The 25,195-nt window shown below is 43.9% G+C and overlaps 1 protein-coding gene across 2 annotated transcripts in view; it reads right to left on the bottom strand.

Moving 5' to 3' along the window:
- The window catches only part of LOC310793664 (armadillo-like helical domain-containing protein 3), a gene marked incomplete at its 5' end in the record, with an annotated part of 38,798 nt that overhangs the window by 452 nt on the left and 13,151 nt on the right, over nt 1-25,195 (bottom strand). For both annotated transcript variants that reach the window (XM_083655513.1, XM_083655512.1), the window contains 12 exons: nt 1-861; nt 2,304-2,420; nt 12,106-12,184; nt 13,716-13,791; nt 14,911-15,037; nt 15,710-15,792; nt 19,118-19,206; nt 19,307-19,367; nt 21,773-21,842; nt 21,959-22,024; nt 22,143-22,201; nt 23,754-23,855. The exon at nt 1-861 is cut by the window's left edge and continues 452 nt beyond it. In XM_083655513.1, coding sequence (XP_083511639.1) covers nt 769-861; nt 2,304-2,420; nt 12,106-12,184; nt 13,716-13,791; nt 14,911-15,037; nt 15,710-15,792; nt 19,118-19,206; nt 19,307-19,367; nt 21,773-21,842; nt 21,959-22,024; nt 22,143-22,201; nt 23,754-23,855 — 1,022 coding nt within the window. In that variant the 3' untranslated portion in view covers nt 1-768. The remainder of the gene's footprint in view (nt 862-2,303; nt 2,421-12,105; nt 12,185-13,715; nt 13,792-14,910; nt 15,038-15,709; nt 15,793-19,117; nt 19,207-19,306; nt 19,368-21,772; nt 21,843-21,958; nt 22,025-22,142; nt 22,202-23,753; nt 23,856-25,195) is intronic.

A 25,195-nucleotide genomic window follows, 5' to 3' on the forward strand; every position in this document is an offset into this window, starting at 1 on the left:
CAACAATAATCAAAAGGTTGGTTACTTCAGAGCATCTTCAACTTAATGGCCAACACGTCCTACTCAAATACAAAACACTTGTAAATTTGTAGTGATCTTGAAGAGGATAAAGTTAACATTCACACACAACAAACATTCAGCCATAAATGAAATAATTCTGACTGGACCAGTTGAGCATATTATCTCATAAGAATCACCAGACTCAAAAGGCCAACTCACCATTTCCAATGTTGTTGCATATTAAGGAGAAACAATATCACTCAAAGCTAAAAGCCTCTGAAATAATTACTAAGAGATAAATCCCGTACAGTGATGCATCGATCAGTTTGACAACAGACGTTACTTACAATACCATCAGTGGCAGAATGGGGATGGGAGTTAACAGTCCTACCAATACTGTAGATCACACACAAGCTCACAAGGAGCCGGTGGGCAAATGGGCACTTCCAGAAATCCTCACACAAAAGGGCAGAAAGGGAAAGTTCGGCCAACTTTGGGGAGAGCGCCCCTCTCAGGTTTCTCCATTAAGGTGCATCCAGCCATCAGTCAGTCTGTGTCCGTCTTCGTGGGAGAAGTTGCCACCAGAGGATTTGAAATGAGGGTTGCACAGGGTGTCTGAAGATGGCATTCAAGATGAATCCGGAAGGCTAACCAAGGATTGTACTGGCTTGTGTGTGTGTGTGTGTGTCCAAGTATGTGTACATGTCCCCATGTGAAAAAAAATGTGTCTATCCATCTGGAGGGAGCAGGAAGGAGGATGTGTGCACCTCAGGAGATGGTGGAGAACTCTTTGAGGAGGACGTCCTGACTCAGTGTGTTCAGAGAGACGTTCTTCCTTACATTCAGGCTGATGGAGCGCACCTGAAGAGAGACAAAGAGTATAAAGTATACACATTAGGCATGGGTCGATTTCCGGTTTTACCGGTTCGGTTCGGTGTACGAGCCCAAACCGGTTTGATCACGTGCGAACCGAAAAAACCTAAACATTTTTTTTTTTTTTGCCAGTCCATTCTGATTGCACTATTGTTCGTATTAGCCTCTTCTCAAGTTGCACTAGTATGCAAAAGTCTTATTTTGTTTATTATGTTGATGTTTGAAGAAAAGTTAAGCTGAATAGTTATGAGAAATAAATACAGGGTGTGTTTGTTACACAGGTGCTGCTTCTTTTTATTCAGTATCATTGCTGGTTGACAATACCAGCTTAGAGGTGTATTATCGCTATCAGGTGGACTGAAGTTGCACTACAGACAGTTATGGGCCACACTCAGGAGCCCTGCTTAAAAAAAAGAAGAAAAAAAAAAAAGAAAAAAAAATTAGTTACAAAAAAAATCGGTATACCGGTTCGATCCGGTTTAGACGGCAATATCGAACCGGTTTTAAAATTTTCAAACCGACCCAGCCCTAATACACATAATATGAAAGAGGCAGATGACAGCTGAGACAAGCAACCAGACTTTTGCTGTCTGACCCTCGGCCCCCACAATGCACTGCTCGCTCTCTCACCGGCCCCCACAATGCACTGCTCGCTCTCTCACCGGCCCCCACGATGCACTGCTCGCTCTCTCACCGGCCCCCACAATGCACTGCTCGCTCTCTCACCGGCCCCCACAATGCACTGCTCGCTCTCTCACCAGCCCCCACAATGCACTGCTCGCTCTCTCACCAGCCCCCACAATGCACTGCTCGCTCTCTCACCAGCCCCCACGATGCACTGCTCGCTCTCTCACCAGCCCCCACAATGCACTGCTCGCTCTCTCACCGGCCCCCACGATGCACTGCTCGCTCTCTCACCGGCCCCCACGATGCACTGCTCGCTCTCTCACCGGCCCCCACAATGCACTGCTCGCTCTCTCACCAGACCCCACGATGCACTGCTCGCTCTCTCACCAGCCCCCACGATGCACTGCTCGCTCTCTCACCAGACCCCACGATGCACTGCTCGCTCTCTCACCAGCCCCCACGATGCACTGCTCGCTCTCTCACCAGACCCCACGATGCACTGCTCGCTCTCTCACCAGACCCCACGATGCACTGCTCGCTCTCTCACCAGACCCCACGATGCACTGCTCGCTCTCTCACCAGACCCCACGATGCACTGCTCGCTCTCTCACCAGACCCCACGATGCACTGCTCGCTCTCTCACCAGACCCCACAATGCACTGCTCGCTCTCTCACCAGACCCCACGATGCACTGCTCGCTCTCTCACCAGCCCCCACAATGCACTGCTCGCTCTCTCACCAGCCCCCACGATGCACTGCTCGCTCTCTCACCAGACCCCACGATGCACTGCTCGCTCTCTCACCAGCTCCTTGAAGAATGCGGCCTCCTTGGGCTGCTCCGAATATCGCTCAAACTGGTCCAGACCATCCTGTAGTTTTAGGGTCAGTGTGTCATAGTTGGACCGTACCACCTCCAACACCTGGGGGGGGGGGGGGGGGGGGAGTAAGAAATGAGGGGAAGACATGATTAAAGAGCGTGACAATCATTTGTACAGTAAATGCATTACTTAAATATTTATTGAACAGTCAACTGTTAATTGCCGTTACATAATTCATTACAGTATGTTTATTCATGAGGCATCATGTTGGAGCGTTAGCACCTGGTTCCTCTCCATGACTGTTTCTGAACGGAGCTATTTCTATCCACTAACTGCTTGGTGTCAGGAGCCCGACCCACCTCTCTGTTATCACTGACAGGCGCATTTGGGATGTGAATGGTCGGGTTAGACAAAAGGGACACAGCTCCAGCTAATAGACGGACTCCTCAGCTCCAGCTAAGCTCCAGCTAATAGACGGACTCCTCAGCTCCAGCTAATAGACGGACTCCTCAGCTCCAGCTAATAGACAGACTCCTCAGCTCCAGCTAATAGACAGACTCCTCAGCTCCAGCTAATAGACGGACTCCTCAGCTCCAGCTAATAGACAGACTCCTCAGCTCCAGCTAATAGACGGACTCCTCAGCTCCATCTAATAGACGGACTCCTCAGCTCCAGCTAATAGACGGACCCCTCAGCTCCAGCTAATAGACGGACCCCTCAGCTCCAGCTAATAGACGGACTCCTCAGTGATTTGTGAGCTTTGTTTCTTGTTTGTTTTGTCCGATTTCGATCCGTTCCATCCTGCGATAACATCCAAAACTCTCTTAGGCTTGCCTAATGGCACTTGTCTATTTCAGTATTATTCCAGAAGAGAGTGGACGGGTATTTCTATCATTGTATGTCTATCACTGTGAGGACCAATTTGAGTTTTGAGTTAGTTCTTGCAATTTAAGTTTAGACAATGGAAGGTCCTCACAAGTACAGTAAGTCAAACGTGCGTGTGTGTGTGTGTGTGTGTGTGTGTGTGTGTACGTATGGCCAAAAATGCAGAGGCTACAGTTGCCTCAGAAGTTAGGCTAAATCAGAGGTAATTATGGAGAGATTCTCCACACTTCTATGCCTGGAATTGCCCCATTCAGCCGTGAAATCGTCCCTAACCAGATCTTTTCAGCTCTTCTAGACGCTGCATGACTCCGCACTGCATGGAACATTCACAGGAAGATGCAGGATGAGACGGACTCTGTCATGCTTCCCAAGCACCATAAACAAACATAAACATACACACCTCCAACCCATAAATGTCTAAAACGTATAGGCATTATCCTAGGTCTAATTCAATATGCAAACAAACACACACATTCTCCCTTGGCACTGGCAGTACATCTAAAGCTGAATCTGCCTTTGAAAAACACAGGCAGGAAAACATTTCTCTTCCTTTTTTTTAGCCTCCCTCTGATAAATCTGTCGCTCTGCTGGGGAAAAGTGCGGTTGTTGTTGTTTTTTATTTCAACCTCTTGATGGTACAACTGATGAAAAATTCATAGCCATATCTCTCACTCCATACTTCATTCTCCATCTCTGTCCCTTCTCCCTCTCCTCTGTGTGTAAATGTAGAGATCGCTTTGAAGGCTGACCTCGGCAAACGTATTCAAGTTGCTCGCATAGGCGGCAATGGAAAGGACAGAGGAGAAGAAAGGAGGAAGGGGGGGAAATGCAGCGGAGAAAGGAGCGTGAAGAACCCGGGAAGAGGAAGACATGAACGGAAGAGGAACAAGTCAAATGGTCTCTGAGCAGGAGAAATAAAGTGAAGTTGAGGGGAGAAGGAATGGAGGCTTTCTTAGACGTGCTCACCTCACTTGAGCAACTTTCTGCATCACTAAGCAGATATGATTGTGTGGCCACATGTCTGTCATTGTGTTTATCTTGATGCACAGAGGTACTGTGTATTCAAGTGTTTTCACCGATTTTGCTTGGTTGGTGTGTGTGTGTGTGTGCGTGCGTGTGTGTGTGTGTGTGTGCGTGTGTGTGTGCGTGCGTGTTTGAGAGAGAAAGAGAAAAGAAAAAGCGGTAGTTCATTTTAATGCTCAGTGTTTCTGGAAGCCATCATCCATCTTCTAGTGTCACTGTAGGGAATGGAGATGCTCCAGAGGGGTGGAGTGAGGGAGGAGAGGGGAATGAAGATGCTCCAGAGGGGTGGAGTGAGGGAGGAGAGGGGGGCTGCTAGATGTCAGAAGACGGGGAAGGAAACGCAAGGTTTCACACCTCGTTAAAAAAGGCTGATAGTGGGGTGGAAGCAGACTGGAGAAGAAAGGGTGAAGACACACACACCAGATTCTTCTCTCTACTCTCTCTGATCTAGGCATCTCAGGATCTGCACTCTCCTGGTTTGCCTCATATCTCTCTAACCGCTCATACCAGGTTCTATGGCGAGGATCCCTATCCAGATCCTGTACTCTTAGCACAGGTGTGCCCCAGGGCTCAGTCCTGGGCCCTTTGCTATTCCTTCTCTATGTCAGATCTCTTGGCCATGTGATCTCATCTCATGCCTTCTCTTATCACTGCTATGCTGACGACACTCAGCTCTACCTCTCTTCCCCCCCCTCAGACACCCAAATCGAGGCACGTATCGCTGCATGCCTCAAAGACATTGGTGCTTGGATGTCTGCCCAACCATCTCAAGCTGAATCTTGGTAAGACAGAGCTACTCTTCCTCCCTGGGAAAGACTGTCCCCTCACCGACCTTTCCATCTCCATCGGCAACACTACTGTGTTTCCCTCTCAAACAGCTAAGAACCTTGGCTTGGAGTGATCCTTGACAATCAGCTGTCCAACTCAGCCTACATCGCAGCAACTGCCCGCTCCTGTCCCTGTACAACATCCACAAAATCCATCCGTTTCTCACAAGGGAAGCAACACAACTCCTGGTCCAGGCACTTGTCATCTCTCGCCTGGACTACTGCAATGTTCTTCTGGCTGGGCTACCCGCTGCAGCCATCCGACCGCTTCAGCTCATTCAGAACGCTGCAGCCCGTCTGGTATTCAACCAACCCACATTCTCTCATGTCACTCCCCTCTTCCGTGACCTTCACTGGCTTCCCATCTCGGCTCGCATCAAATTCAAGACACTGGTACTGGCCTACAGGGGAGTACACCTGACAGCCCCTTCCTAGCTGCAGTCCATGGTCAAGTTCCAAACTTCTCATCGCTCCCTCCGCTCCTCCACCCGTCCAGATGGCCTCGCTCCTCCACCGCTACGTGGGCTCAAAAGTCGCTCGTCCCGATCGCGACTCTTCTCGTCCCTGGCCCCTCAATGGTGGGATGAGCTCCCCCCTTCTGTCAGAACGGCCGAATCACTGCCAATCTTTCGGCGGAGACTAAAAACTCACCTTTTCAGGCTACACCTGGGCCCTTCTTGAACTAACATCTATAATAATAAAAAAATAAATAAAAAAAAACTACTAATGCTACATGTTACTTATTCCTTCTCAAACTACTTCCTACATGGTGCTGGTCTATCAAAATATCTTAGCTGTCATTGATTGTGTTGCATAGTGGTTTTCTGTACTGTTGACAAATTGTGATATTGTAAGTCGCTTTGGACAAAAGCGTCTGCTAAATGACGTAATGTAATGTAATGTAAAGACGCGAGAGCTTAGTTTGAATAAAAGCAAAGTTAAGAGACAGCCTGTCGTTGGGAAGGCAGGGTGCAATCTGCCTCATGACAGAGCAGAGGCTAATGATTAAGACCCATCCACACACTGTTTATGATTTGGCTTATTGGACTGAGCAAATGACCACATCATGGTTCATTACATCATCTAAGTTCCCAATTTCTCTACGTCCAAAAACCTTTCATCTCAATTTTAGATGACAGGGTTTTGCTGTGGTTCACTAAATTTTGTCCTGATGTTTTCCTAAGTACGGCCTACATTGTTTTAAATTTTTTATGAATGCTGAGAGTAGCAAGTTGTAAAAGTTTCATTCCAAAAGGACATATCCTACCGTTTAGAAAATGTTTACGTCTATTCGTAAGAGGTGATTGCTGTCATTTAAGTATTAGTATAGTAAAGTTGCTGACGATGATCAAAAGACTCAAACCAGGCAAATGTCTGACAGAAGAATATAGATCAGAAAGGCCACAGGACAACAGGACAGTACTGACACCATATACATCTGATCTATATTATATATATATATATATATATTAGGGGTGGGGGGAAAAATCGATTCACCTAAGTATCGCGATTTTTAATGTCACGATTTTTTGGATCGATCTTTTATTCCAGAATCGATAATCGCAAATTATTATTATATATATATTTTTTTTTGGGTGCTTGCAGTCAGGCCACTCACTGAACAGCAGACCATGCGCCGCCTACTGGTTTACTAGTGGTTTTATTACTTTATTAGTTAGTCTGAAGTAATAATTACACTTCAGGGTTAAAGTGGGTGCATCTCATTGTAAAATTGGACTTCAAACGGCCCAAATCTGGCTTCAAACGGCCCAAATTTCACGCGCGTTGGCCCATATCACCCTGGCCTGCTTGGTATCTAATGCCCGGCCTGAATTATGATCCCAGTCCGCCCCTGTTTTTAACTATATCGCCCAGCCCTACTCATGATATATAATATACAGTCTCTAGTGTATGATTCAACTTTTCCCATGTTCTAATCTAGTGTAAAAAAGCAAACAAACTGAAAAAAGAAAAGAAAAAAAGAAAAGAAAAAAATAAACAAAAATCGCAATAAATCGTAATATCGAATCGCAATAATCGTAGAATCGCAATACTTAAGAATCGCAATATAAATCGAATCGGCACCCAAGAATCGTGATAGTATCGAATCGGGAGATAAGTGAATCGCCACAGCCCTAATATATATATATATATATATATATATATATATATATATATATATATATATATATATATATATATATACACACACACATCTATCTATCTATCTATCTATCTATCTATATATATATATGTGTATATGTATATATATATATATATATATATATCAATCAATCAGTTCCTGGGCACTTTGGTTCACACCAGGCAGTAGTGGATATTACAACATCATTACTATATATATATATATATATATGTATATATATATATATATATACATATATATACACATACATATACATACATATACATATACATATATACATACATATATATATACATAAATAATATAGATCAGCCAGGCCACAGGAAAATACTGACATCATGGAAAGTAAATGAGGCTGGAGTGGGCATATCACATTTCAGACCAGTGAAAAAAAGTGTCTCTACTCTGGAAATGACATGATGCCATTAATGGAGGCTGCTGGAAAGGAGCACTTGTCATAACAGGAAGTTCTACTTGAATCTAAGTGGATTAATGCACTGAGCCACTGTTACAAGCTGCAAACAGGCTCAGCACTGAGCCACTGTTACAAGCTGCAAACAGGCTCAGCGATGATCGGGCTCTCGCACCTTCGTGCACATCGGGGTCATTGCTGGACACCAACCGGTCGACCAGGCTCTGAATTTTCATGCGTTTTGGACACTGCACACAGGAGTCACTTCCTGTGTGTGTCCACTATGTAGCGCTAGAGAACACCCACTAATTATGCCTCATCAAGAGTGGACATTGGACAACACCATGGACATTTCTGGTCAACCCACTAGGAGGAGTACATCAAAGTATAAAACATGTCATTTCCTGTTGCCAGTAGGTGGCACTATAACTATAACTGAATATTGGCATGTAGATGTATTCAGGCCAGGCCTCTTATCAAACATGTGAAATTTGGGGCAGATTGGACAATGTATGAGTTACTTACAAACCACTTCCTTTTTCGTGGCGGAAACATGAAGATTCGACGCCTCGCCACGGACATGCCATTCGACAAAAACTAATGTGACGGTCTTTTAAGGTGGACCTGATTAACCACACAGGTTGAGGCGACGTCTCGTCATAGACGCTGGGTTAGCTGGCTCAGCCTGGCTGGGGGCGTGGTCAGGGTGGGGTAAATCCCCCGTTCTATCCATTCAGCACAGTTAGAATTTAGCTGCTAGCCCAGCCCAGGCAGACACAATCGGGGATTTAACCACCGCAGTAAACGCACATCTGAGCAGACGTCTTGTGTTCTGCTCTAGAACCCCTAAACCTGTAGTTTAGAGCCGCAGCACCGTCTTTTGGTGAGTCATCCCATTGAGATATATCGGCGGTTTTACCCCACTCGCGCGCCAGCCGTATAACGTTTTGTGGGCGTTCCCACACATGCTCTCTATTTGGAGGAGTTTGTTAAAGTATAACATCTGTAAGTGGCACACAAAAAATACACAAAAATCAACTCAAAATGACTGACTTCCCGTTGGGTCGTGACACAAAGACTTTTTAAAATCTGGACATGATATACCAAATCGGACATGTAGGTGAAACGTACCGCGAGGGTTACTTCATCGAAAATTTGTAGGGGGCGCTATCAAGCTATTTTGCCACACCCATGCACAAGACCCACAAACAATATAGTTTTTCCCCATTTCTGACTCAATGTGCAAAGTTTTATTGGGGCACCTTTAGCCCTTCAAAAATGTGATTCATTTGGAGCAAGAAGAATAAATAAGTAAATAAATAATAAAAGAGGTGGCAGAGCAGTGACACCACCTCCTGCCTCCCCTCTCTGTTGTGAATAAATCTAAGCGATAAAAGCAGAGAGGTAATTGCGGAGTATAATGACCAAATCCATCACTCTCTTATCAGCTTGTAAATAAAAGACTCTCCCGGCTTCTTCCTCATCCTCATCATGCAACTATTTGACATGAATGATACATGTGGGGCACGGTGGCGCAGTCGGTAGCGCTGTCGCCTCACAGTCAGAAGGTCCTGAGTTCGATTCTCGCCTGGGACACTGTGAGCGCTGTGGTTGTGTTCCCCCCCATATCCTCAGTGCCTACTGCCCAGGTGGGTTATCTCGTCGTAAGGGCCTTTCTCTCTGTGTGGAGTTTGCATGTTCTGCCCGTGCTCCCCCAGGGGGTTCCTCCGTATATAATAGGGGTGGGGGGGAAAATCGATTCACCTAAGTATCGCGATTTTTAATGTCACGATTTTTTGGATCGATCTTTTATTCCAGAATCGATAATCGCAAAAAAAAAAAAAAAAAAAAAAAAAAAAATTGTGCTTGCAGTCAGGCCACTCACTGAACAGCAGGCCAGGCGCCGCCTACTGGTTTACTAGTGGTTTTATTACTTTATTAGTTAGTCTGAAGTAATAATTACACTTCAGGGTTAAAGTGGGTGCATCTCATTGTAAAATTGGACTTCAAACGGCCCAAATCTGGCTTCAAACGGCCCAAATTTCACGCGCGTTGGCCCATATCGGCCTGGCCTGCTTGGTATCTAATGCCCGGCCTGAATTATGATCCCAGTCCGCCCCTGTTTTTAACTATATCGCCCAGCCCTGCTCATGATATAATATACAGTCTCTAGTGTATGATTCAACTTTTCCCATGTTCTAATCTAGTGTAAAAAAGCAAACAAACTGAAAAAAGAAAAGAAAAAAATAAACAAAAATCGCAATAAATCGTAATATCGAATCGCAATAATCGTAGAATCGCAATAATCGTAGAATCGCAATACTTAAGAATCGCAATATAAATCGAATCGGCACCCAAGAATCGTGATAGTATCGAATCGGGAGATAAGTGAATCGCCACAGCCCTAGTATATAACCCCCCCACTAAAAACATGCAGAAGATCAGATCGTCATCGTCATCCGACCAGTGACGACAACATCCGAAGTTGGTCCCCGGGCGCTGTACGAGAAAGCGACCACTGCTCCTGGCCTGCCCCTCGGAGGAAAGGACATGCCTGGATGGGTTAAATGCAGAGGACACTTTTCACCGGCCACCGTCAGCATGAGTGTGTTGTGGCCGCATGCATGTGTTGTGGTGTTCGTGTGACAATAAAAGACGGGCTTGTCCGTTACGAGTTTTTTTTTGTTTTGTTAACAAGTGTTTAAATAGAGCTCACTCTGCTCACATCAGTCAAGTTTGCCCTCCTTCCAAACTCCAGGTTTTGATACCTTATGATGATAGAATCACTACAACTCACTTTCTTAATGACTGCGTTCTAACCACTGACTAGACATTAGAATAGGTCAGTGGTTCTAACCTTCTGTGTGTGTGTGTGTGTGTGTGTGTGTGTGTGTGTGTGTGTGTGTGTGTGTGTGTGTGTGTGTGTGTGTGTGTGTATACACACACAGAATAAGTACTCATTGTGGGACATGCGGACGGGCACGCATTCCTTCAGCGCTCACAGCGTCCCAGGTGAGAATCGAAACCCAGGACCTTCTAGCTGTGACTAGGTAGTTCTTTCAAAAATAAAACAGAGTGGCCACTTCTCACTGAGTGTTTTTCCAGTATGTAATTAAATTTTCATAAGAATGACTTTTGAAATGTACAGAGCAATGTTTCACTAGATTCATGTACAGAGCAATGTTTCACTAGATTCAATGTTTCACTAGATTCAATGTTTCACTAGATTCAATGTTTCACTAGATTCAATGTTTCACTAGATTCAATGTTTCACTAGATTCAATGTTTCACTAGATTCAATGTTTCACTAGATTCAATGTTTCACTAGATTCCAGACTCAGGATGTTGGTGTAATTCATTTCTACTTAATGGGGTCGGAAGTAACGCTGCCCAAGCAAATCCGAGGAGGAAATCTGGTGCAATGGCTTCCTTCCTGAGCACAGTGTCGGACAGTAGCTTGACAATCACTGCCCGAGCACAACAATATATTCTCTGAAAGGCGCTTGCTTATACAGTAGGGCAAATGGGGGACTTGGACATTGGAGTTTTCGTTCTAAGTTTATTTTCTTGATCTATATTTTCAACATACGTAGTATATCCATTTTGTATCTTTTCCCAGAGGAAGCCATCACATTAGGGCTGCGAGTCTTCACTGGTCTCACGATTCGATTCGATTAGGATTCATCTGTCAACGATTCAATTCGATTCACACGTCCGCATCGCGATGCATTGATGAAACGATACATTGATTAAACGATACATTTTGACACTCCTACATCACATCAGAGCTGTCACAGCATGCAGAGAGGATTTCCAGGTTTTGCATTCAGACTCAAGATGCAATTCAATTTAAATGAACTGAATTGACATCTTGATGCCGCTAGGTTGAACTAGATGCATGCTACTGGACACTGTGATGACAACAAAAACATAGTGATGTCATATACAGTAGGGAAAGGGTCATACAGTATACGACAACAAAAACATAGTGATGTCATATACAGTAGGGAAAGGGTCATACAGTATACGACAACAAAAACATAGTGATGTCATATACAGTAGGGAAAGGGTCATACAGTATACGACAACAAAAACATAGTGATGTCATATACAGTAGGGAAAGGGTCATACAGTATACGACAACAACAACATAGTGATGTCATATACAGTAGGGAAAGGGTCATACAGTATATGACAACAACAACATAGTGATGTCATATAGGGAAAGGGTCATACAGTATATGACAACAAAAACACTATCAGATGAGAATAGGTACCATGATTAAAGGGTGACAGCAAAGACACCAACCACACAGCAAGACAGCAAGGACACTGTGTGATGCCATAAATAAAGTGTGAAAGTGTGACTCTGGCATCATAAAAGAGAATAACAATGAATGACTGTGACATCAGTGAAGTCTGTAAGGCTAATTATAACATTAAACAAAACATCCCAGACAAGAGTGCTGTGGTTACCTGTTCTTCTGACAGCTGGGAGATGTGGTTCACAGCAGCATAGGACTCAATCTTAGGGTTGAAATGGTTGACGATGGCCCTTAAATAATTTGAAAAGCATTTTTTTAGTATAGCATGCCACATAGACAGTACAGCATAGACAGACAGTATAGAGTATAGAGTCTGATGTATAATATATCTATGTCGTGTTAAAGTTGTGTGAACTGTCCCACTTTTTAAAATGAAGTGAATTTGTAAACAGCACAGCCGGCTAGAGTGAGACCCTCAAGGCTGGCTCCATAGGGTCCCATTATAAAATGACGTAAGTCGTTTGTTTAGCAACAAGCTGATCGGCTGATCGCTCGTATATACAGTAAGTGGTGGGAATATAAGTAGGAAGAAGAGGACAAGGAGAAAAGCTAGTTTCTCCAGAGTCTCCACTCCACCCTAGAAATCGAGCACACAAGATTTCTACTTTATTAAAATTGAAAAGGTGTTTTACTGTAAACCTAATTAATAATGGAAGGTTTTGTTTGTAGTTGGCCAATACCAAAATACCATAGACAACCTGCTTAACACAAAACTAATTTCTGTAATTATATTCGAATGTATTATGTTGTATGTTATTCTATTCCATCCCAATGCCTCCTTCGTATTGTGTGAGCACACCAGGGTCAATTCAGAGGCAATCTTTTTTTTTTTTAGCATTTGCATTAATTTCTATGAAACTAACCCGACTGCTTTACGCAATAAGCATAGCTTAGCTGTCAGAGGAAGTGGCTTATTTTCTTATAGAGTGCCTCATATATCAAATAGATTACAGTGACACAAACGCGGAGAACTCTCCACAGTGATAATTCTGTTGTCATTTATCTGTGGGAAGCCGGAGTACAGCAAAACACACTGATGGAATCTAAATAGCATCAGTCCGTTCATTTGCATTTATAAACTCAAAATAAACTCTGGGGTTTCTTTATACGTTCCTTCATTGGCTCATTCATTCACTCTCTTTCAATCTCCTGTCTCCCTCCCTTCCCTTCCACCATTGTTAACTGTTAACTATTATTGCAGTAGAGTCAAGTGCGCTCCATCACGAGCCAAGTTGACTGCATGTGTCCTAGGGGAGCATCCAGGGTGACCTCAGAGGATCATCCCCTCAGAGAAGATGGGAATAGGGATGACGGAGAGGAAGCAGAGATGATAGGAGAGGACGGGTGGAGGAGAGAGGTGGCCAAGTACTGTATGCGTGTGGAGAGGAGAGTAAAGGGTTAAGGAGATAAGGGAGGGCGGGGCCTAAGGGAGGTGGAGGAGAGGAAGTGGAGGCAGAAAACAGGAAGAGGCTGGCGATAGAGAGGCCAGATTACAGCTCCAAAGACAACCTCTCGTCCACTTCGTTTTGACCTCTACCAATCACTCTCCATTCTTTTCCCTTAATCTACCAATCATCAACCTTCTCCTACTCCCCGTGTCAGTATATGTGTGTGTGTGTGTGTGTGTGTGTGTGAGTGTGAGTGTGAGTGTGAGTGTGAGTGTGTGAGTGTGAGTGTGTGTGTGTGTGTGTGTGTGTGTGTGTGTGTGTGTGTGTGTGTGTGTGTGTGTGTGTGTGTGTGTGTGTGTGTGTGTGTGTTTACCGGACATTGACGAGGGCATGTGTGACTTTACTAGCAGGCTCCTTCCACTGGCCGGTGTTGGTTGATACTCTCAAGACTGGAAGACAGACAAAGGCAAATGAGAGAAGAATGACGTGACGAGAGAGAGTGAAGAGGGAGCAAGTAAGACACGGCCACACTTTACCCAGCTCTTAACTGCTTCCAAAACATGTGACCACATTTACACCAAGTTTAGCTTCTCTCCATTGGCTCCCTGTGTCTTTTAGAATTGATTTGTAATCACTTTTAAGGCCCCGTCTGGTTTGGCACCTCCCTATATCTCCGAGCTCCTCTCCCCTTACGACCAGACGTGCTACCTGAGATCCTCAGAGAAAACTCTCCTACGTATTAGGGCTGTGAATCTTCACTGGCCTCACGATTCGATTCGATTACGATTCAGAGGGCTACGATTCGATTCGATCACGATTATCGATGCATCTCGATGCATCTTAAATCGATGCATCACTTTTTTCTGCAATACATGATTTTTTTTTCTCACTTTCTTTTTTCTCACTGTGTGGCTACTTTTAAAATAAAAGTGCATTTGGAATTGCATTGTATTATGATCCATAATTAAAATAAACAACTGCATGTACTTCCATTATATTTTATTTGATTATAAAAAAATAAAAAAAAATTGTTTTAATAATCGATTTTTGACATTTGTGAATCGATGCAGAATCGTGCACGTCCGCATCGCGATGCATCTTATAATCGATTATTTTTGACACCCCTACTATGTATCTGTTCCAAAGTCACGGTTAAAAGCTAAAGGCGACTCGACTGAGTCGACTGTGCATTTTCTGTCAGAGCTCCCAGACTAAGAACAAGCGTGCTAAATCACTCCTCAAAACGCTAGCTGATTTTAATTCTTGATTCTGACACTTTTTTATATGTTTATCTCAGACTTTACTTAGCTACTTCTCTCATCATCTGTTGTATTGATTTTCTTTGTCTTTTTTATTATTTATATTGATTTGAAATAGCCCATGTAATTCTTGCTTTCTTAACTGACACTTTGTCCTTGATTCTTTTTTATGTAGATTATGTACAACACTTTGTAACTCTGTTTTGAAAAGTTCTACATAAATAAAGTTGCTGTTGTTGCTGTTGTTGATGATGAGGGAATTCTGGTCAAGAATGTCTCTCTGTCTCTCACACCCGTGTCTCGTCTTACCCATACAGTAGAGGTTGTCGAAGACCTGGTGCATTCGTACTATCTCATAGTACAGCTCGTCGTAGCTGTTGGAGGTGGGCAGGAACGTGTCCCCGTACGTTATGAACATATTGAACAGGTTCACCACCTGGATGAGACGACACACGTTTCACATTCAACACGTTCACATTCAAACAGATGGAGAAAGTAAGAGAAATATGAGATGTGTTTACAGTGTTAGAGTACCTCCGACAGCGGTCAGTCCTCAAAACCCAGACCAAAATAAGATCTCTCAAGAGAAATCAAATCTACCCTGCATCGGTTTCCACACAGGAAGCCTTTAAAAGCCTTCGGCGTCTTTTGTCCTGACCAAGTCTCTTCTAACAAATATGAATAAAAGGAGTCTTGTCTGTGTGTGATTTCAGCCAAATACGTCGAATTTAAAATGTTTAAGTACGTCCAAAGTATGCACATGACATGTGCACCTATGTGCAGTGAATATGCCACTGTCTCTGACTTGTCTTATCACTCTACTGCCTTATTGCTTGTTGTGTCTCTTGTTGTTTTTGCACTCATATGCCCTGTTATATTTGTACTATGTTGTAAACGGAGTTCACAGCACAAGAATTTCACGTGATACTTGTACTACGGAGTGACAATAAAAATATTGAATCTTGAATTCTTCATACACAGAGCAGCTGCCTCTACTCTCCTTACGAGATCATACTAACACATCTGTGCGAAACAAATTTCCAGTGTGAACTGTACTATGTCAATTTTGTGTGTTAACTATTTCTTGTTTTGTGTCTGTCTCACTCACCAATAAGGCCAGGTGAAATATGTTGTGCTTGGCCAGCAGTATGGTCTCATTGGACAGCAGGAACTTCAACAGGTTGATGAGAGCTGTGCAGAGAGAGACATGTTGCATTAATGCAATCATCTACAGTGGTGATAGTTGGCTACCAACAGAGGCATATATTGGCAACACTCCTGATTCCTCGGTGTGCAACATTATTAAAGTCCCTGGAAACCAGAAATATTTCTTTATTATTTAGCATTTTGAGTTCATCACATCACAGGAACCTATGTTAATAAGCCACCAGCCAAATTTGAACGATGATGAACGTCGCAAAGTATATAAATTTAGGTTTGACAGTCATGGCAAAAGTACGGTAATGAGAATCAATTCGATTTTAGAGTGTATTTTCTCCCACGGACTGTGTGGGCGTGTCCCGTCTGCAGCAGGTCTCCGGTCTCCTCCGAGAGAGAGAGAGAGAGAGAGAAGGAGAGAGAGATGGAGTGTGTGTGTGTGTGTGTGTGTGTGTGTGTTCGCTCGTTGCATACTGACAGAGAGGAAGATCGACTCTGCCGCTGCGAGTGAACAGCGCTGTGTGTGTGTCAGTGTGTGTGTGCGCGCGTGCGTGCATGCATGTGTGTGATTCGATTAAATCTTATGACGTGATAAGATCATGCATTTTAGCACCGCGCGCACCGCTCTCTTCAATGAGGAAATGGAAATCCAGACCTTGTAGAAAAGTGGCGATTTTTGGGGTTAGGGTTGAAAGTAATGTCAACCACTTTCTGAACCACACAATTACTCACATAAGACCCTAAATTTAATAGTTAGAAGGTTTTTGTGGATTTTGGTTTCCAGGGACTTTAAAGTAGATAATGGAAACACAGGAGGGACGAACCTTTCCGCACCAAATCAAATCCTTTCACAAGCTTCTGTAGAGGAAAACTAAAGCCATTAAGAAAATCTTAAGTGTGTTTGCGCAAAAAAGTAAAATCCTTTAACAAACTCCAACAGAAGCTGGCACACTCGGTCCTCTCTGTTCTTGCTTCATATCGTATGCTATTATCAGCACGGTGATGAGAGGGTGTTACCGAGGGAATGAAGGTGATTACTGGTCAGATTAGAGGGATCTGTATTCTAATGAGACACAGTGAGATGGGCTCATTACAGCCTGAATTGATATGGTGTTGTGTGAAAACAAAGCCAGCAGGATTGATGGTGCTTTCTTTAGGCAGAGCTATTATCCATCCTCAATAGAGAGCTGCAGGGATGACGTATTTTTGTAGTCAGAACGCGGAAGTCCCAAACTTCCTGGTTCTTCACTGTTTCTGTCTATGGGATTTTTGAATGGGTTTTTGCCGCGATGCTTCAAATACGGTCTCTGGGCAACGCAAGATTAATCAAACGCGAACCAGAGTTCTGTCGGATAATCTTCACACATGAGGACCACTTTCATGAGTTTTGTAGCGTAAATGCGAGCCCTAGAAGTAAAATGCTCGAGCTAAGCTAATCCAGAACTACACACTGTCGCATAGGCTTCCACGTCACGTCAGCACTCAACGAGTGTTGTTGGATGTGTGCACTGATTACCCCGGACTGAACGGGGCTGAACCAGGTGAGGGAAAGAGAATTTCCGTGTTCGTCCTTTGAAGTGGTGACGTTATTGACGTATAATATCCCCGTCAACTCAACAGTGTAGTCTCATTTAGCCGTTTGCTAGCTAGCCGTCCTTTTAACGGCACGTAAAAGCTTCAAAACTCATAAAAGTGGTCCTCGTGTGTGAAGATGATATTACTAAACACTGGTTCGCGTTTGATTAAGCCAGCGTTGCTCAGAGAGATTATTAGAAGCATCGCGCCAAAAACCCATCCAAAACTCCCATAGGCGAAAACAGTGAAGAACCAGGGCTGTTAGCATCGATGATTTCCGGACTCGTTACTGCGGCTCTCTATGATGCAATACATTTCCCAAACAGGCCCAATGATTTGAGAATGGCTTTCTAAAACAGCAACCATTTGATGGAACTCTTCAGGTTGATGTCTAGCAAATAACAGAATTCTAGCGGTTTAAATAACTAGAAATCTAGTTCTAGGGTGGAGAATCTGCAGAGTGCCCGTGACATCACAGTGGGGCAATTGTACGCCATCAATCAATCAGTTGCTCGAATGACATCACTGTTGACACCACAACTGCCCGAGTGACATCACAGTTGAATCTGTGTGGAAGTTAAGCTCCTTTTTGTGATTGTCCATGCGCACTGCCACACCCCCTTTTGGCTAGTGGGCGTGGAAAGTTCATCAGTTAGTCCTTGGCCGATTACCAAGCTTTCTACAACGTTTTGTGGTGTTACGTGAATCCATTACCAAGCTTTCTACAACGTTTTGTGGTGTTACGTGAATCCATTACCAAGCTTTCTACAACGTTTTGTGGTGTTACGTGAATCCATTACCAAGCTTTCTACAACGTTTTGTGGTGTTGCGTGAATCCATTACCAAGTTTTCTACAATGTTTTGTGGTGTTACGTGAATCCATTACCAAGCTTTCTACAATGTTTTGTGGTGTTACGTGAATCCATTACCAAGCTTTCTACAATGTTTTGTGGTGTTACGTGAATCCATTACCAAGCTTTCTACAACGTTTTGTGGTGTTACGTGAATCCATTACCAAGCTTTCTACAATGTTTTGTGGTGTTACGTGAATCCATTACCAAGCTTTCTACAATGTTTTGTGGTGTTGCGTGAATCCATTACCAAGCTTTCTACAATGTTTTGTGGTGTTACGTGAATCCATTACCAAGCTTTCTACAATGTTTTGTGGTGTTACGTGAATCCATTACCAAGCTTTCTACAACGTTTTGTGGTGTTACGTGAATCCATTACCAAGCTTTCTACAATGTTTTGTGGTGTTACGTGAATCCATTACCAAGCTTTCTACAACGTTTTGTGGTGTTACGTGAATCCATTACCAAGCTTTCTACAATGTTTTGTGGTGTTACGTGAATCCATTACCAAGCTTTCTACAATGTTTTGTGGTGTTGCGTGAATCCGTTTGAAAGTTAGGCACCTTTTTGTGACTGAACAACCCCGTTGCCACGCCCCCTTTTGACCAATGGGCGTGGAAAGTTCATCAGTTCTAAGTTAGCGCATGACCTGATTTTCTGCCTATCCTGCCTGACTAACAGACAGACCGACAAACGGGGGCGAAAACATTAACTCCTCAACTCCATTGGCGGAGGTCAAGATTATCAAAATTAAAATAAATACATTTCCTGTCAATCAACTAATCGATACTAACTAATCAACTGATAGGATAGTTCAGGCACTAAAACAATTATTGTTGTTTTTAGCCTTAAGCTGTTGAACATCAAATACTGCACACTGTAAGCTTTGTAGCTAAACAGAGAGAGGCAGAAAGAGAGAGAGGGATCCGTACCTGACCAGAGCTCTCTCCAGGTGTAGTGTAACCTGATTCTGCACTTCTTCTGGTAGCAGATGAGTTTATGGATGATCTGTACACAGCGCCTGCATGGGAAACAAACACACAAACACACAAGTGTGGTGATGGAGCTGAACGGACGTTTGGAAATAGCAAAGTGTGCGCGTAATGTCTGCATGTGCTCACAAGTATAAATCCATGGGGAACTCCTTCATCATATGGGTAACAATGAACTCCACCATCAGATCTACACAAAGAGAGGACAGTACAGATGGGAAGATGAACAAATCAATGCTAATAAGATACAAATCAAGAGGATTAAATACAGATATATTTTTTTTAGTTGGTCTAACCCAGGGGCGCCCCAAAGTACTTTAGGATGAGAGCTACTTCTTTTCCCCTTGTCTCCCCCTTCCCAAGTACCGTAAATTCCGGACTATAAGACGCACCGGTCTATAAGCCGCACCTTCAAAGGTGACTATTTTTTTCTTCTATAAGCCGCACCGGTCTATAAGCCGCGGGTGTTTTGATGTTTAATTACCATATGTAAGGCTTCGTGCACAGAGGGGATTGTCGGGAAAGAGATGGCTGTTTGGGGAAGCTCCCATTTATTAACATTTCAACAAAACAAAAGTCAGGTCACTAATCCCCAGACAAAATCACACATTGTGGTATTTTTTGTTTTTTTTACAGTGCACACAGTGTCCGCGGTGTGGTGAAAAGAGGGCAAGAGAGGAAATTAAAACAGAAGTGGATTTATAGTTAGAAAGAGTGCTAAAGAAGAGAGAATTCCGTTTTTTATTTTTTTATTTTAGTTACTCACAGTACTATTGACCAGTCCAACTCAAAAGATATTCGGCAGTTTCACTTTGAGCTCTTGTTCCGCCGCTGTCCATCAATGGTTATGACGAGTCTCGCTGGGTACAGTACGCCAAAGCGATATCCATTGACTCGATGATGCTGTTGTATGTTGCGCGTTTCTGTTGCACCAACGCGGAGAGGTCCTGCCGGACGAAAAAGCGCGTACCCTCCCAGGTGAGGGGCTTCTTCCCCGCAGCCTGGAGGATGAGTTGACGGTCGGGCCAGCGGAGTAGGCAGATGAAGATGGCCCTCGGTGGCAGGCCGGGGTCTGGACGTGGCCGAGGCGCCCGGTGTGCCCTGTCCACCTCTGGTGGTTTCTCGCCTTCCTTCAGGTCCAGGATGTAACACAGGATTTTGCCACGAAAGCGTCCATGTCACCAATCTCAGCTCCCTCTTTTACATTGATCAGGCGAATGTTATTTCTTTTACTCCTGCTGATTAAGTCATCAACCTGCGTGTGCAGGGTTTCGATTTTGCATTTTATCCATTTTCGGACTCACTGTGTTGTTTTTGTCCTCCAGTGCGCGGATGCGCTTTTCCGCATTATAAACTCTGTTCACGGTTGCCTTAGTTTCTTTAGTGAGTGAGTGGATGGACTTCTGCACGTTTTCAAACTTGTTTTCAAGCTGCTCAAAACCTCTGAGCGATGTCGGACTTAATCGATAGTGTTTCACGGAGTAAAAGTTTAGCCCAAGCGGTGTATCTCCAGCCTCCAGCAGGTGAGTCATTTCCTCATTCATGGCGTGATTGCTTCGTCTTTTTCTTTCTGCTTACCTGTGTTGTGTTATGTTATGTTATGTTATGTTGTTAAAAGAGGGCAAGAGAGGAAATTAAAACAGAAGTGGATTTATAGTTAGAAAGAGTGCTAAAAAAGAGAGATTTTTTTTTTTTTTTGGAAAAAATCCATAGATAAGACGCACCGTTATATAAGCCGCAGGGGGCAAAAAAGGCCAAAAAACGGGAAAAAAGCCGCGGCTTATAGTCCGGAATTTACGGTACATATTTAGCACATTTTAACAGTATTATATTATTTATTTAACATGATTTAATAATGTTATAATGTTAAATACTGTAGATACTGAGTTAGTCATATATGTGTGGGATTTACTTTATGCATATATATATATATATATATATATATACCGGTATATATATATATATATATATATATATATATATATATATATATATATAAATATATATATATACACACATTTTGGATTTCTTTGGCGAGCTACTTATTGATGGCTCGAAATCTACCGGTCACGATCTACCTATTGGGCACCCCTGGTCTAACCCTAGGTTCAGTGTGTATTTTCTGTTTCTTTGTGGCAGCATGAATGCATGCCACGTCACTGGAAGAAGGTGAATGGAGCAGAGCGGATGCAGCTTAAGGTGAGGAGGAGGTGTTGACTTGACTTGAGTTTACATTTTTTCAACTTGAGAAGAAGATATTTAGCATGACGCAGTAAAACAAAAGCCAACGAGCTTCAAGCAGGACTCCATGCAGGCACCAGGGCATTTCAGAGTTGGGACGAATAACACTGACTAAAGACATCTGCACAAAATGTTTTATAAAAGCCAGAGTACATCAAGCCTGGCACAAAGGATCAAAACGATTTAGCGGTCAGAGCTGTGGCTTATGACCGTGGCTGCTGTCCATTGTGTCAAACGGCATCATCAATTGTGCTTACATTTCATTTGCCTATCTTTCAACTTGCTGCCTAATCTGAACGGGTAATGTTTCTGAACGGGTAATGTTTCCACAATGGTCGTAAAGGTTCCTCATACCTAGAACAGCGCACACCAGAGGCCGTGAAGGGATGTTCTTGTCCACTCCTTTTTTCCTGTGCCTCATTGGCTGGAATAGACACAGAGGGGAATATATAAGAATGGGCATACAGTAGTACATACTTTTTAGGCTTGTTTACTTGCTCGATCGTTCCCTCCCTCCCTCACAGGCATACATACACTCACCATTCTGTGCAGATTGACTCTGAAGTTCATATTGTCATCGTGCAGAAAGGCGTCGGCGTACTGGTCCTATCGCACAGAGAGAGATAGAGTAAAGAAAGCACAGCAGGGGAATAACAAACAGAGCGACAGCCTGGAGGAGAATGTGGAAGCTCGTAGACACTGGAACACTTGACACAGCTCCTACCTCTGCTATGCAGGTGAGGATGATGAGACACAGTCTGGCACTGTTGAGTCGATGCTCATCTGTAAACACACACAGGTGACAGGTGACATTGTGGACAGGTAAGATCTGTAAACACACACAGGTGACAGGTGACATTGTGGACAGGTAAGACGGGTGTAGAAAGGAAAAGGATGGCTGGGTGGCGTTTTTTTTTTCTTTCTTTGGTGTCTTGGGGGTTTAGTTGAGCATGTTGTTGATGGTAGAGGGAGACTGAAACAAATAAATATTATAAAGTGTGATATAGGGAGTAATATAGCTCCAAATTCAGCAACGTTTTTTGAAACACCTGGAGGGAGTGTTACAGCCGAGATGGAAAGATAAGGGTACCAATGGTAAGATGTGGAGAGGCTGGCACAGAACACAACGAGATGGAGAAATATCATCAGGAGCACACACACACACTCGCGCACACGCACGCACATGCACACGCGCACACACACACACACACACACACAAACACACAGGGAGATACTGGTAGAGAGAGATACAGTGCATTATTGGTTACTGTTATTGCCACAGCTCTTTTTTATTCTGTTTCTGGACTTTGTCATGTGCCTGGGTCAGATATGTATGTGACTTTTGCTATCAATCAATCTTTATTAGCAGACACAATAAAAACACACAGTAAAAAACAACAACACAACATCAAACAATTAAACAATTAACATCAGCACATCAAAAAATACTACAATAAGAGCCTGTACTCACATTAAGACTCTCTCCTCCTCTCTGTCCTCTCCCCTCTCTCACATTCCCACTGCTCTCCTTCCCCTGCGCCCTCCCACCTCTCCTTCTCTGTTCTCTCCTCCTCTCTGCCCTCTCCTCCCTCTCACATTCCCCCTGCTCTCCCTCCCCTGCACCCTCTCCTTCTCTGTTCTCTCCTCCTCCACATTTCCCATTTCTCCCCACCCTCGCCCTAATCCGGGCCCGTATCCTACTCCCTCCCTTCCCCCAACCCTAGACCCTACCCCTACCCTGGCTCTCCCTCCCCTGCACCCTCATCTCTCCTCCTCTGTTCTCTCCTCCTCCACATTTCCTATTTTCTCCCCACCTCCCCCCTCTCCTCCCTCCTCCCTCTCCCTCCCTCCTCCACTCTCCTGCTTTCTTCAAATGTTCAAATGTTATCTTTATTCTGTATATTCTTGTTACTGTGTGTTAGCTAGAATCAGCTAGACATACTTTCTGTGAAGCCCTCTGAGACATGCTTGTGAATTAGGGCTATATAAATAAACTTGACTTGACTTGACTTGTACCAATGAGCCCAAGTGCTGGACTGATACTTAATTGCACTAAGACTGGGCTGAGTCGGAAGCAAGATTATGATATTCTGAGAACGACAAATAAATGTATAGGTCAGGTTTCTCAGTAGGGCATGAAAGGTATTGACCCCTACACCACAAAACATTTCACTGGCACTACAACACCTTGGCCTCCCATGTCTGGGACAACTAGAGAAGAACACCTGTGGACAGGACAATGATGGAGGAATGAGGATGTCAAGAGAAGGAATAATGAATGATGGGAAGATAGAGTGACAGGGCGGAGAGGACAAGGACAACAGATTGTGTTTACCTTTAGTATCCTGCATGACAATAGAGGCGTACTTCAGGAAGGTGATGAGCAGGTTGCTCGTCTGCAGGTTGGGGTCCAGAGGCAATTCTGGGTTGTTCATCACTACACAACAGACATACAGACACAACGTATTAATCACAGCATTCTGACTACCGTAATAAGCTTTACTGTTACAGAATGGTTTATCTATGTTCAAAGTTTGCTTAAACCAAAAAAATCCAACGTCCCCAAATAAAGGCATTCCTAAAACCTAGTGAGAACACTGAGAAGGCCTTTGGCTGAAACGTTGCTGCCCGGTTTGAGGAACTATTAACCCATTGATACCTGATGCAGCATTTGTGTGTATATCCCTCATTTGTGTGCGTATCCCTTTAAGACCGCGAACCGCGTTAACGCGGTATGCGGTCTTAAAGGGTCTTAAAGGGATACACACACAAATGCTGCATCAGGTATTAATGGGTTAAAACCTGTGAGAGGACATTTTGGAGTGCTGGCTTTTTCTCTCACTACTGAACTCTTTGCTTGCCCTGCACCCAGTGAGTTTTGAATCCATTTTGAGTGTGCTCGCTACCAGTGAGTTTCTATTCCTAAAACCTAAACCTAGTTTTAAGTCCACTGACTAAAAGCGAGTCATCGTTTTGGGGCGAGGCAGTGTTCATTCAGGCAAATAACTGCATGTCGTCTTTGTGTCGTTCCTGTGCTGCGGCTTGCTGCGTTGTCTCGACATGCTGCATCTTATCATCCGTTTCAAAAAAATCTCTGCTCACTCAAACATACAGCTTGTTTCATGGTTAAATGATGAAGCGGACATTTTTATCTCCATCCTCCGCTGCTCCCCTCCTCCTCAGATCCCTGCTGCCGCAGATTTGACATCTACAAGAAACACTCAACCAACCACCAACACTCATTGCGCGGGGAGGGGGGCTATATCATGGGAAGGATGTGGAAAGTATATTCTTGTGTGTGTGTGTGTGTGTGTGTGTGTGTGTGTGCGCGCGCGCGTGCGTGCGTGTGTGTGTGTGTGCGCGCGCGTGCGTGCAAGAGACCATTTTCATTTCAAGTAGAGGGACGGGCGCTCTTGTGACATGGCAGGATGGAGGCTGTATTTGGTGCGGGAGGTTAATATTTGATAGAGAAAATGCTCTTAGGTCTGAAGCAGTGGAGAGAGCCAGCCACAGTTGGAAACATTTTAACATTTGCAACGCGTGTGTGCATGCCAAAAGACCTGCTCTCTTTTCTGCTCGCAACGATGCACACCTCCCCTGAAACCTGAAGTGACAGAAATGCACTCTACTCTAAAGTGATATTAATGAGCACCTGGATTTGTGTTATAATCCTATATTATTAAAATACAATAGGCCAGCGTCATTTGTAATGGCAGACTAACTGTCCCATAGGCTTAATAAAAAACTGCTGAATATTTTAGGAGAAGGAGAGGAGAC

Source organism: Poromitra crassiceps (genome assembly GCF_964638095.1).
Source record: "Poromitra crassiceps genome assembly, chromosome: 19".
In the NCBI taxonomy this organism is placed as follows: domain Eukaryota; kingdom Metazoa; phylum Chordata; class Actinopteri; order Beryciformes; family Melamphaidae; genus Poromitra; species Poromitra crassiceps.